The sequence below is a fragment of the Octopus sinensis genome, linkage group LG8 (genome assembly GCF_006345805.1).
Source record: "Octopus sinensis linkage group LG8, ASM634580v1, whole genome shotgun sequence".
NCBI classification, from domain to species: Eukaryota; Metazoa; Mollusca; class Cephalopoda; order Octopoda; family Octopodidae; genus Octopus; species Octopus sinensis.
Genome location: NC_043004.1, coordinates 19,487,484 through 19,500,908, shown reverse-complemented (window position 1 = coordinate 19,500,908; position 13,425 = coordinate 19,487,484). Strand labels below are relative to the sequence as shown.

At 39.2% G+C, this 13,425-nt stretch overlaps 1 protein-coding gene across 3 annotated transcripts in view; it reads right to left on the bottom strand.

Moving 5' to 3' along the window:
* Positions 1-12,123, bottom strand: part of LOC115214749 (regulator of nonsense transcripts 3A) — a 54,818-nt gene extending 42,695 nt beyond the window's left edge. For all 3 annotated transcript variants that reach the window (XM_029783766.2, XM_029783768.2, XM_036505274.1), the window contains exon 1: positions 11,971-12,123. In XM_029783766.2, the coding sequence (XP_029639626.1) occupies positions 11,971-12,090 (120 nt within the window). In that variant the 5' untranslated portion in view covers positions 12,091-12,123. The remainder of the gene's footprint in view (positions 1-11,970) is intronic.
* Between the last annotated feature and the right edge of the window lie 1,302 nt (positions 12,124-13,425).

Sequence of the window (13,425 nt, the reverse complement as noted above, 5' to 3'; positions counted from 1 at the left end):
ACATAAGAAAACAATCCGAACGTGGCTGTAGCCAGTACCGCATCGACTGGCCTCCGTGCTGTGGGCACGTAACAAGCACCATCCGATCGTGGCCGTTTGCCAGCCTCATCTGGCACCTGTGTCGGTGGCACATAAAAACACCATCCGAGCGTGGCCGTCTGCCAGCCTCGTCTGGCACCTGTGTCGGTGGCACATAAAAACACCATCCGAGCGTGGCCGTCTGCCAGCCTCGTCTGGCACCTGTGTCGGTGGCACATAAAAACACCATCCGAGCGTGGCCGTCTGCCAGCCTCGTCTGGCACCTGTGTCGGTGGCACATAAAAAACACCATCCGAGCGTGGCCGTTTGCCAGCCTCGTCTGGCACCTGTGTCGGTGGCACATAAAATCACCCACTACACTCTCGGAGTGGTTGGCGTTAGGAAGGGCATCCAGCTGTAGAAACACTGCCAGATCTGCCTGGACTGGTGCAGCTTTCGGGCTCCCCAGACCCCAGTTGAACCGTCCAACCCATGCTAGCATGGAAAGCGGACGTTAAATGATGATGATGATGATGATATGTATATATATATACATAAGAAAACCATCCGAACGTGACCGTAGCCAGTACCGCAACGACTGGCCTCCGTGCTGAGGGCACGTAACAAACACCATCCGAGCGTGGCCGTCCGCCAGCTTCGCCTGGCACCTGTGTCGGTGACACATAAGAAAACACCATCCGAGCGTGGCCGTCAGCCAGCCTCGTCTGGCACCTGTGTCGGTGGCACATAAAAAAACACCATCCGAGCGTGGCCGTCTGCCAGCCTCGTCTGGCACCTGTGTCGGTGGCACATAAAATCACCCACTACACTCTCGGAGTGGTTGGCGTTAGGAAGGGCATCCAGCTGTAGAAACACTGCCAGATCTGACTGGCCTGGTGCAGCCTTCGGGCTTGCCAGACTCCAGTTGAACTGTCCAACCCATGCTAGCATGGAAAGCGGACGTTAAACGATGATGATGATGATGATGATTGATGTTCTTTAATATTTTTCTCCTCATAAACACATTTTAGGGTTTGATGATCCAGAAGTAACACGTGTGGCCCATTGCTGGGATATAAGCAAAACAAAAAAAATTTATAACTTAAATTTTTAACCCTGCCACCACTGAACCAGAAAAGTACATTATTAAAATAAATTATCTTTTAAATACTTCTTTTTTAAATCAATTTAAAATGACCTTTTCAGACTCTCCAACACTTTAAAATTATAAACAGGAACAATGGAGTGGAGTCGAAAAATCACAAATTTTCAAATCTTTTCCTAGCATAAATGCGTTATTTATGGGGACAGAAATATTGAAAAACATCAATACATGTGAGAGTGAGAAAGAAACAATTAAGGTGATTATGGGAGAAGCTAGAAACAACAACCAAATCTCTCTTAAATCACATTTTTGTCTGAAAATAATTACTTTTTTTTTTTTTTACCAAAACAGCTTCTCCCATGTCTTTTAAGAGTGTAGTACAAAAAACATTGGCCAAAATTGATCCAGAGGGTGGTGGGGGTAAAAAAAAATCAAATTTTCAAAACTGCTTTTTATCATAAAAGAAATGTCCCGGCCACCATTTCAAAGGACATGGTCAAAAAAAAAAAAAAAGGAAAAAATTCACTTTTCTCCCATGAAAACACTCTTTTGTAGCAAGAGATAAATTTCCTATAACCCCACTAATGACAGCCAGCAGGAAAGTTTTCTAGGTAGATGTTTGAACTGTAAGAAATAGCATTGAAATTTTACTGCCATCTAAAATGGAATACTTTAGGAAATATAATTTTAGATACTTCTGTCAGACAGTCAGGTGCCTTTGATTTTAAGATCTACTCAATTAGGAGTGGTCTGAATTTGAACAACAATGATATTGCTAAAAATAGAACAGTTTAAGTAAAAGGTGTCAACAGAAGATTAGAATATATTTCCTTGTTGTTATTTAGTTCCTACCCAACAAAGCCATGTCAAAAAGAATTCCAGCTTTTACTGTTCCACTTTTTTGTATTTAAGCAAAACTAATGGGGTGAGAGTTTTAAGGGACAAAGCAACTATTACTAGCAGAATGATCCCCTCTAACACACGCATAGACTACTCACACACACACAAAAACATATATATGTATGTATGTATGTATATCTATATCTATATATATATATATATATATATATATATATACATACATATATATATATGTAGTTTGCTTGATGAGAGTTTCATTTCAAATTTTCTCTGAGACACAAAAAATAATAATGGAAACTATCGTGAACAAAGAAGTTTTTTCAGGTTCTTTAAATGTGACAAGAAAAATTGTATACGTGTGAGCGTGTGTATTTATATTTTGGCAGAATCATCAAAGCATTGGAAAAATATGCCTTGCAATATTTCTTCCAGTTCTTTACTTTCACAGGCACAGGAGTGGCTGTGTAGTAAATAGCTTGCTTACTGACCACATGGTTCCAGGTTCAGTCCCACTGTGGGCACCATGGGTTAAGTGTTTTCAATAATATCCTTGGGCCAAGCAAAGCCTTGTGAGTGGATTTGACAGACAGAAACTGAAAGAAGCCCATATGTATATATATATGAGTATATATATATGTGTGTGTGTGTGTGTGTCTGTGTTTGTCCCCTGTAACCACCATTGCTTGACAGTCTGGGTCGATTTGCTTGACTAAAGGCAATGCTCCAGCATTGCCACAGTCAAATGACTGAAACAAATAAAATATGTAATGTTTGTTGCCACTTCTACATGTATGTTCCATACGGAACTACATTACTACCAACTTTTTAACCCCAGGAGGCTCCTGAGGTAAGAAGAATGGTAGTAATGTATTTCCAAGAGGCTCCTAAGGTTACAGAAAATGATAGAAACATAGTTCCGTACAGAACGGTGGTTGTCAAGTGATAGTGGGGGAAGGGGGCAGGACAAACATAAACACACACAGACATGAATAAAATATATACATACATATATAAATATATATACAACAGACACCTTTCAGTTTCCGTGTACCAAATACTCTCCCAAGGCTTTGAGCAGTCCGAGACTACTGTAGAAGACATTTGCCCAAGGTGCTACAGGGTGGGACTGAACTTGGAACCATGTGATTGGGAAGTAAGCTTCTTAACACCCAGCCACATCTATTTATATCTCACCTTTTATTTCTTTCAGTCATTAGACTGCAGCTATGATGGATGCACCGCCTTGAATTCTTTTAGTAGAATGAATTGACCCTAGAACTTGTTTTATCTTTAAGCCTGGTACTTATTCTATCAGTCTCTTTGTCCGAACCACTAAGTTACGGGGACGCAAACACAACAACACTGGTTGACAAGCGGTGATGCGGAGACAAACACACATAGATATATATATATATATATATATATATATATATATATACATATATATATACATATATATATATATATATATAATATATATACATATATATATATTATATATATATATATATATATATATACATATATATACATATATATATATATATATATATATATATATATATATATATACAATGGGCTTCTTTCAGTCTCCATCTACCTAATCCTCTCACCTGACTTTGCTCAGCCTGAGGTTATAGAACAAGACATTTGCACAAGATGGCATACAGTGGGACTGAACCCAGAACCATGTGATTGGGAAACAAGCTTCTTACCATACAGCCATACGTATATGTGTTTGTTTGTGTGTATGTGTGTGTTACAATTAAAGTTTAGATTTGAAATTTAACATTTAGCATCCAAACTGTATTTTGAGTATGTCCCTAGTAGTGTGCCAGCAGAGCACATTCACCTGTTATGTTACCTGGTGTCATCCACAGTAAATGCACATTCATCGTTAGCTCTACATTAGGAATCTTTCACTGCTTGTTGAGTATATTCTAAATAATTTATACAGAAGACAACGTATGCTGGAAACTTTATATATCACAACAATCATTTCATTGTAATTCCGCACTGCTCCTTATTGGGTGGAGAACAGTATAATGAATTCCAATGCACCCCACAGTGCAGAAATGCTTCATCAGGTGATATAACAGGATTCCAAGTTACATAAGTGACATTTCATTCATAGGCTTAGATAGATGATGTTGGCAGCAGAAGACACTTGCCCAAGGTACCATACAGTGGGAACGAATGCAAGGCCATGTGGTTAGAAACAATGTTTCCCGGGGCTAAATAGCAGTAGCATTCTTCCCTTCCCTAGGACTGCCACATTAAATTGACCACAAGCCATCACTATATATGTGTATATATATATATATAAATATTGTTTAAAGGATCATGGGTAGGGCCAAAACAATGTGAAGTAAATGCAAGGTAAACCACAAGAAAACAAATATGTGAATTAATGTAGAGTTACCCTGTATTCAATATTTTGGGATTATGACCCCATTTTCAAGAAATTGATGATTGTTGTCAATGTGCGTGTGTGCGAGCATGTGTAGAGTGGACATGTGCAGAAAGGTGTTGCTATAACAACCAGCTATCTTCCTATAACTCTTTTCTATTGTTGATCTTAGGTTTCTTTTGGTGTATGAGGATGGCCTCAGAGATTCTAAGGTTGACCCTGTTCTGCTGTGTTGCCTTGATGTACACTGTGAATTCCCGGATCTAGCATTCCCGTAGATGTTTCTTCATGGAAGTGTCTGTCTGCATGTGTTCCTTAATGCGTATATGCAGTTTTCTTGTCGTGCTTCCCATGTAGGATGCAGCACATTTGCCACAGATGATCTCATATACAACATAGGTCCTCTGGCACAATTCAGGGTCATTGATGGGGCAGTTCGATAATATGCACTCCTCGGGGTAGTGAGAGATGTTGTTCTTGGACAGACCTTTTCTCAGGGAAGGGCCAGTGTGCACTATCTGTATGTCCTTCCCTGCGGACTGTGTGTTGTATCACTGCAGTAGTTCTGTCATCAAAGTGTGGTAGCTTTAGGAAGCAAGTGCCAGACTTGGGAGTATGATGGTTCTTCCAGAGTTTATTGAACTTGATGTTCTTTAGGCACCATTGTTTAGCTAAAAATGGTGGGTATCCATCCAGCAGCAGGTCTCTGAGGAACTGTTTGGAGTTGACAGTTTTGTCCGTCACATTGCTGCAATTGTTGTCTATACGTGCAATCTTGTTTCTCATGTATGCAGCTTTAACTCTGATGGGTAAGGCTGATTGGTGGTGGACGAAAAGTTTTCTATTAGCAGCTTTTCTGTAGAATTTGGTAAATATGGAACCTTCCTCTGTGTTCTTGAGTTGAAAGTTGAGTAGAGAGAGGGTTCTGGATTCTTCTGGATGTTCAATCTTGAATTTGATGTTCATGTCAGTGTTATTGAAAGTCTGGTGTATGTTAATGGCCTCATCCCTGGAGGATGTGATGATAAGAATATCATCAACGTACCTGGAGAAGATGCATGAGCAGTAGGTGTTGAGTGCTGTGCATTCTAGCTTAACCACGTACATGATGGCCAGCAGGTCTGAAAGGCTAGATCCCATAGGTAGGCCAGAAGTCTTCGTAAATCACACCATTATATTGGAAGTAGGTGTTACCAAATGCAATGGTAACTCTTGTATGTCCAAGGGTGAGAGGCCGAAGAGCTGGAGGTTGATGGATGGGGAGGTGAGAGGAGATGAAGGGTAAGATGGGTGGAGGAGGTTGCAGGGGAGGAAGTTGGAGGAGGGACAAGGAGATATGGGGGAGATAAGGACATGATGTTGTCTCTGAGGATATCAACAGCCGAGAGAGCAGGTGCAGAGGTGTAGAGGGAAACTCATCCTTTCTGGTTTTCTCTCCCACCCTTCCCTATTCTTCTCCTCTCCTTTTCACCATTCCTCCTTGACTCTCTCGTCACTGACACATGATGAAAGGGAATCTATCTTTCTGTCCATTTCCTTCCTAAAGACAAGACGTGCTTATACCTGTCTCCTCTCATGTATGTATGTATGTATATATATGTGTGTTTGTGAGTGTGTGTCTGTGTTTGTACCCACACCATTGCTTGACAACCGATGTTGCTGTGTTTAAGTCCCCATAACTCAGCCATTTGGCAAAACACACTGATAGATTGCTTCCCAATCACATTTCCAGGCGCAGTCCCACTACATGGCACCTCTGGCAAGTGTCTTCTATTATAGCCTCGGGCTGACCAAAGCCTTGTGAGTTGATTTGGTAGGCAGAAACTGAAAGAAGCCTGTCATATATATATATGTATATATCTATGTGTGTGTAACTTTCTGTGCTTGTTCCCTCATCATTGGTTGACAACCAGTATTAGTGTGTTTATGTCCCCGTAACTTAGTGATTCAGCAAAAGACACTGATAGAATAAATACTAGGCTTATAAAATAGTCCTGGGGTTGATTTGTTCAACTAAAACTACTCAAGGTGGTGCTCCAGCATAGCCACAGTCAAATGACTAAACAAGTAAAACAATAAAATGTTGGGTTGAGGAATAATTCATGACATTTTTTTCTTTCAAATCTAAAAATGCACGAAGAAATAAAACACATTGGCAAAATGTTTTATGTTACTTAAAGAGAATTTTTGCCCTACAAGATAGTATGTTTTTTTTTTATTTTAATTTTATTGATTTTTGTGTATTTTCAGATCATTAGGCGCAGGAGTGGCTGTGTGGTAAGTAGCTTGCTAACCAACCACATGGTTCCGGGTTCAGTCCCACTGCGTGGCATCTTGGGCAAGTGTCTTCTGCTATAGCCCCGGGCCGACCAATGCCTTGTGAGTGGATTTGGTAGACGGTAAAAAAGAAAGAAGCCTGTCGTATATATGTATATATATATATGTATGTGTGTGTGTATATGTTTGTGTGTCTGTGTTTGTCCCCCTAGCATTGCTTGACAACCGATGCTGGTGTGCTTATGTCCCTGTTACTTAGCGGTTCAGCAAAAGAGACTGATAGAATAAGTACTGGGCTTACAAAAAGAATAAGTCCTGGGGTCGATTTGCTCGACTAAAGGCGGTGCTCCAGCATGGCCGCAGTCAAATGACTGAAACAAGTAAAAGAGTAAAAGAGTATTAAAATAGAATATCAAGAGGACAGCATTTTTGACACCATTTGGTTTTAGCATTTAATCGAGGTGCTGAAGCTGCCAAAGCCGCTTGTGAGATTTGTGCAGTGTATGGAGAAGGAGCAATGTCTCAAAGTACTGCCCGTCATTAGTTTCCGCACTTCAAAAATGGGAATTTTGACCTCAAGGACAGATCACACACTGGTCAACAAAATTGAGTTCAATGAAGAGTAATCGAATCAACTTTTTCACAAAAATCCACGTCAAATGATCAGAGAATTGGTGAAACAGATGGATTGTGATAAAAAAAAAACTGTGGTAAACCACCTACACTCAATGGGCAAGATTCAGAAACTAGGCACTTGGGTGCCACCAATTTGAGGGAAAACAACAAAAAACAATGCTACACAATCGCTGCCAGTTTGCTCACTCGACATTGCTCAACACATGGTCACAAACAGTATATTCTTTACCACGTTGTCACTGGTGATGAAAAATGGTGCCTTTATGTCAATATGAAGAAGCGAAAAGAATGGCTCAACCCCAACAAACAAATGACTCCGCGAGAAAAACAAGTCCTTCATCCTTGATAGACCACGTTGTGTGTAAGTTGGGGCTGGGAAAGCATAATTCATTACAAACTGCCTGAGCACAACCAAACATTCAATGCAGAGCTCTACATTCAACAAATGCACCAACTCAATGAAGCAACTCAAGCCAAAAAAGACCGAACAGGCAAAATGGCGTTCTTCTGCAACACAACACTGCCCATCCTCACATCATTAATATAACCAAAGCCGCAATTCAAGAACTTGAATGGGAAGTGCTGCCTTATCCTCCATACTCTCTAGACTTGGCAGTGTCAGATTTTCATCTCTTTCAATCGCTTTTGAATGCTTTGCACAGTGTATCATTCAATAATGACATGGAATTGAAGGCTTGGTGGGACGAATTCTTTGAGTCAAAACCAGAAGATTTCTATCCCTAAAGCATCGAAAAACTTATTGAACAATAGGAAGAAGTCATAAACAACAATGGTGAGTATATCATTGATTAATTTGTAGCTTTTTTTTTTGTTAAAAATAAATTTGAAAAAAAAAAACCCGCTCATAAATTATTCCTCAACTTCAGTATATACACATAAGTACGTGTGTTTATGTGTGTAATTTTTTGGACAAATGGATCTATGTCAATTAGTATGTTGAATAAAGCACATTCACAGTTTGGCTACCTGGTATCATCCACGATTGGAGTATATTTCCACTGGATCTATTTCAGATATTCCGCAAAAGTTAACTGAGAGAGTCATATGGGAACAGAAGATAGATTTGGTATTCAGTACGACGATCGTTTTGACTCTTCATTACGCGTAGGATTTTGTGCATCTAACTGTGTTGCATCAATCAGTGGAGTTTGTGTCACATCAGGTGCATGCGTAAAGAAGTGGGTGTTCTGCTTACTTAGATGTCCTGTTGCATCTAGGTTATGATACAAACTGCACTGACTGGTGCAACACAATTAGATGCACAAAATTCTTCTCATAACAGACAGTTACAGGACGAGTCAAAACGATAGCTGTACTGAATAAAGACTAGTCCTAAAACTTTCATTATTATTATATATATATGTAATATCATCATCATCATCATCGTTTAACGTCCGCTTTCCATGTTAGCATGGGTTGGACGGTTCAACTGGGGTCTGGGAAGCCCGAAGGCTGCACCAGGCCAGTCAGATCTGGCAGTGTTTCTACAGCTGGATGCCCTTCCTGACGCCAACCACTCCGTGAGTGTAGTGGGTGCTTTTTATGTGCCACCGACACAGGTGCCAGACGAGGCTGGCGAACGGCCACGCTCGGCTGGCAATGGCCACAATCAGATGGTATTTGTTACGTGCCACCAGCACGGAGGCCAGTCGATGCGGTGCTGGCTACAGCCATGTTCGGATGGTTCTCTTATGTGCCACCGGCACTGGTACCACAACTACAAATTCCATTGATGTTGATAGTGTTAGATAAGGCCGGTTTATGATTACCCTGAGTTTCACGTCCATAAAGCGTTTAGCTTAACGGCGCAGATCCCAAAGGCCTTATCTAACTTTATTGATATTATATACTGCTCTTTAACTTAGAGTGTGCTTCTTTTTCAGATTTATGCTTTACCGACAATATATATATATATATATATATCATTGTTTAATGTCCGCTTTTCATGCTGGCATGGGTCGGACGATTTGACTGAGGGCTGGCAAACCATATGGCTGCACTAGACTTCAATCTTGATCTGGCAGAATTTCTACAGCTGGATGCCCTTCCTAACACCAACCACTCTGAGAGTGTAGTGGGTGCTTTTAAGTGACACCGGCACGGGGCCAGTCAGGCAGTACCGGCAACGACCTTGCTCAAATCTTTTACACATGCCACCGGCACAGGTGCCAGTAAGGCGATGCTGGTAATGATCACGCTCGAATGGTGTCTTTTACGTGCCACCGGCACGGAGGCCACATAGCCGCTCTGGCAACGATCACCCTCAGATAGTGTTCTTAATACCCTACTAGTATGGGGCTCGAGTGCCAGTAAGGCGACACTGGTAACGATCACACTTGAATGGTGACTTTTAAGTGACACTGGCACGGAAGCCAGTTAGCCACTTTATCAATGATCACACTCATACGGTGCTCTTTGCATCCCGCTAGCACGGACGCCAGTCATCAAATTTGATTTTGATTACACTTGCCCCAACAGGTCTTCGCAAGCAGAGTTTTAGTGTCCAAAGAAAGAAAAGGTATGCATAAGTGGGCTGGTTACGCCCCTAGCATAGGCCACGAGATTATGGTCTCATTTGGCTTGCTGGGTCTTCTCACGCACAGCATATTTCCAAAAGTCTCGGTCACTAGTGATTTCCTTGGTGAGGCCTAAAGTTCGAAGGTCGTGCTTCACCACTTCATCCCAGGTCTTCCTGGGTCTACCTCTTCCCTCAACTGCTAGGGTGTGGCACTTTTTCACACAGCTATCCTCATCAATTCTTGCTACATGACCATACCAGCACAGTCGTCTCTCTTGCACACATCTGATGCTTCTTAGGTCCAACATTTCTCTCAAGGTACTTACACTCTGTCGAGTATGCACACTGACATTACACATCCATCGGAGCATACTGGCTTCATTCGTTGCGAGCTTACGCATGTCCTCAGCAGTCACAGACTATGTTTCACTGCCATGTAGCATGGCTGTTCGTACACATGCGTTGTACAGTCTACCTATTACTTTGTCCCAGACTATTCTTATTCTAGCAGCTACACTTTCAGCGCACCCTCACCCGCTACTGACATGGTCACCTAGGTAACAGAAGCTATCAACTACTTCTAGTTTTCATCCCTGGAATTTGGCGGAAGTTGTTCTCTGCGCATTTTCAGTGTTTATTGCTCCCGAGCATCTGCCACATACAAAAACTATTTTCCCAGTTAGCCTTCCTTTGACATTACTGCATCTCTTATGTGTCCATAGTTTACACTGGGTACATCTACCTACACCTCTACTACAGATCGAGCAGGGCCATCTACCTGAAGGGATTTGTGGTTTGCCTGCCTTCCTACTTATTAAGACTTTGGTTTTAGCTAGGTATATATATATATATATATATATACACACACACACCATAGCTAGATAGATAGATACGAACAGAGAGAAATTCAAGATGAGATCCAGAGATTCTAAATTTAGAAAACTAGCGCTTAAATGATTTTAAATATCACCCGAAACCTTCACCAAAGACAGTAGGTAACACCATGCCTTCTCCCCTTTATTTTTCTGTCTTTTGTACTCTGTGTAAGTTTGCTCTGTTAATATATAAATATCTATATATTTATGCCTGACTATTCATCGTCTGAAAATTTTCAGTCTTTGCTTTCTTTCAATTTACTTGAATAGATATTTTGTATATCAGATCCACGCAGCCTTAGTTGTTTATTCGCATCATTGTCTCTATACATACATCTAGATCGATAGATATATACATGCACAACACAAGTGTGTCAAATGAAAACGTTTGAGATAAAACATTTGCAACTAAAGGTATTTTAATCGCAATAGCTAAACGGGGTCAACTGTATAACCGTCATATCCGTAGAAATAGTCAACAAATATTCCTTAGATATCATTCAGCCTAAATTATATATGTATATAGTATTTGTTAAGAAGAAAAGGGGATTTTAAAAGACATCGATAAAGCACTGAGTTTTAAAACAATTTAATCAACTATATCAAACAATCAGATTCCAATAAATGCAAGTAGAATCCAAGGTAATTCCTCGTTTATAAGTAGACACAGATATTTTGAAGAATTGTGAAACATTCAAAGTTTTAGACAACAAAAATAAGGGAAGAGAAAATCACATCTTTAGTTGTAAAATGCCTCTTTCTGTTATGTCAACATATTTAGATATCGAAAATATCACTGAAATTACGACGTATTCGATGCGATCCAAAATTAAATTCAAAGATAACTAAGGAACTATATATATATATATATATATATATATATATATATATATATATATTAGATAAACTAGACTAAAGATAAAAAGACGTGACTGTCTTAGTCGGAATGCATCTTGGTTGTAGATCTTAATCAATCAAGGTTGACTGATGGTTAAACAACAACTAATTTGGCCAATAAATTTAAACTAGTAATTAAAATACTACATAATAGCAATGAGTTGTACAGAAGTTATATGTGTAATTGCCCAAACATTTCCATATAAAGATAACTGCTTAGTGGAAAGCCAACAACCTCCGCTGGTTGTTTAACTATGAAATCTGTTGATCGACTGCGTCTTAAGTGACGACAATAGTTTGAGGGGAGATATTTGCTTAGTAAATATTAATTATAAACCTATAAATAACTTGCCTTGGTGGGAGGTTGATCTCTGTCTTTTTTTCGTTCGTCTATACACTTCTTCTCCACCATTTTCGATTGTTTATGTTCACACTTAGAGTCCTGACTCGATCTACGTATTCTGGCCGTCATTTGTAAATCATACTCTAGGAGATACGGGCAGAAACTCGCAGCACAAATATTTTTCATTTCAAAATACACAAGCGAAATATTAAAGAAAAATTTTTAGATTAAAAATCATTAGAATATATATTGTATATAACAATGATATCTATATGAAATATTTTTAAAACTTGTTTGTGAAATTAAAATATACTTCAACCCGAACGACCGGAAGTTTTGTCTGGCTAAGGTCACCGCTGCAGGTAAGTCGTTTTGTTTTCCTTTCGTTGAATTATTCTGTAAATTTTGAAATATATTTAACTTAAATAGGTGTTCTTTTAATGAGACAGTGAAATCTCATTGTGTTATATGTTATTTGCTAGTAATATATTTTTAACTTCATTGTTAACGTCACTAAATATTAGATAACCTACATTGTTGTCGGTATACTAAGTATAGTGTGGTGCTCTCCACTAACCTTCGATTTTAATAATAATATAATTTCTAATAGAGGCGCAAGGCCAGGAATTTTATGAGAACTTACTACTTGACAATTACTTTGCTTTGTCGACTCCAGGAAGCTGGATTTCAGATGATCTTGCTGTGATTTTAAGTTAGATCGTAATAAGTGTAAATAAATAGTGCAAAGCATTTTGTTTGACACTAATTCTACTGGTAAAAATAATTTCTTTAATTTCCGTATTTTGTTACAAGCTAACTTGTAGAAATAACAACCAACATAAATATTTGGCGATCTTTCGTTTTAACTTGAAATCGCCACCAAATATTTTATTTAATGTAAACATGTACTCTTGATAGGATATATACAGACTAGAAAAGGTCAGAAAGTGAAGGTGAATGATACATCGCAGCTTAGGAGCTGTATAGCTCAATAGTTAAGAAGTCCGCTTTGCAACAAATTCCTTCTGACTGATGAGCATGTAAACATGAAGATTAACCATTTAGCATTTAAACCGGCCATATCCAGCCAAAATATTCTACCTGTTTTATGCCAGTTCCAGCATCTCACACAAACCCTACAAAATCATTCAAAAAATAAACAATCATTTCATTGAAATTTCAAAGCAATGAAATAATGGTTGATTAATTCAAAATAATGATGATGGGGTATTGCCTTTCCTCTCTGAGTTATAGAAAAAAGAAAAAAAATTGCTGCACAAAAAGCATATCATCCAAATGCAGCATATATATGCATACATATCAAATATATATGTATTAAATATGCATGTTAAATGAGTATGAATATTGACAACCCACAACTTGACTTGAGCAAAAACGGTGAATAATGATAATATATTCCTTGTTAACATTTCAACTGGTTGTGCTGTGCTTTCAAAAACCTGT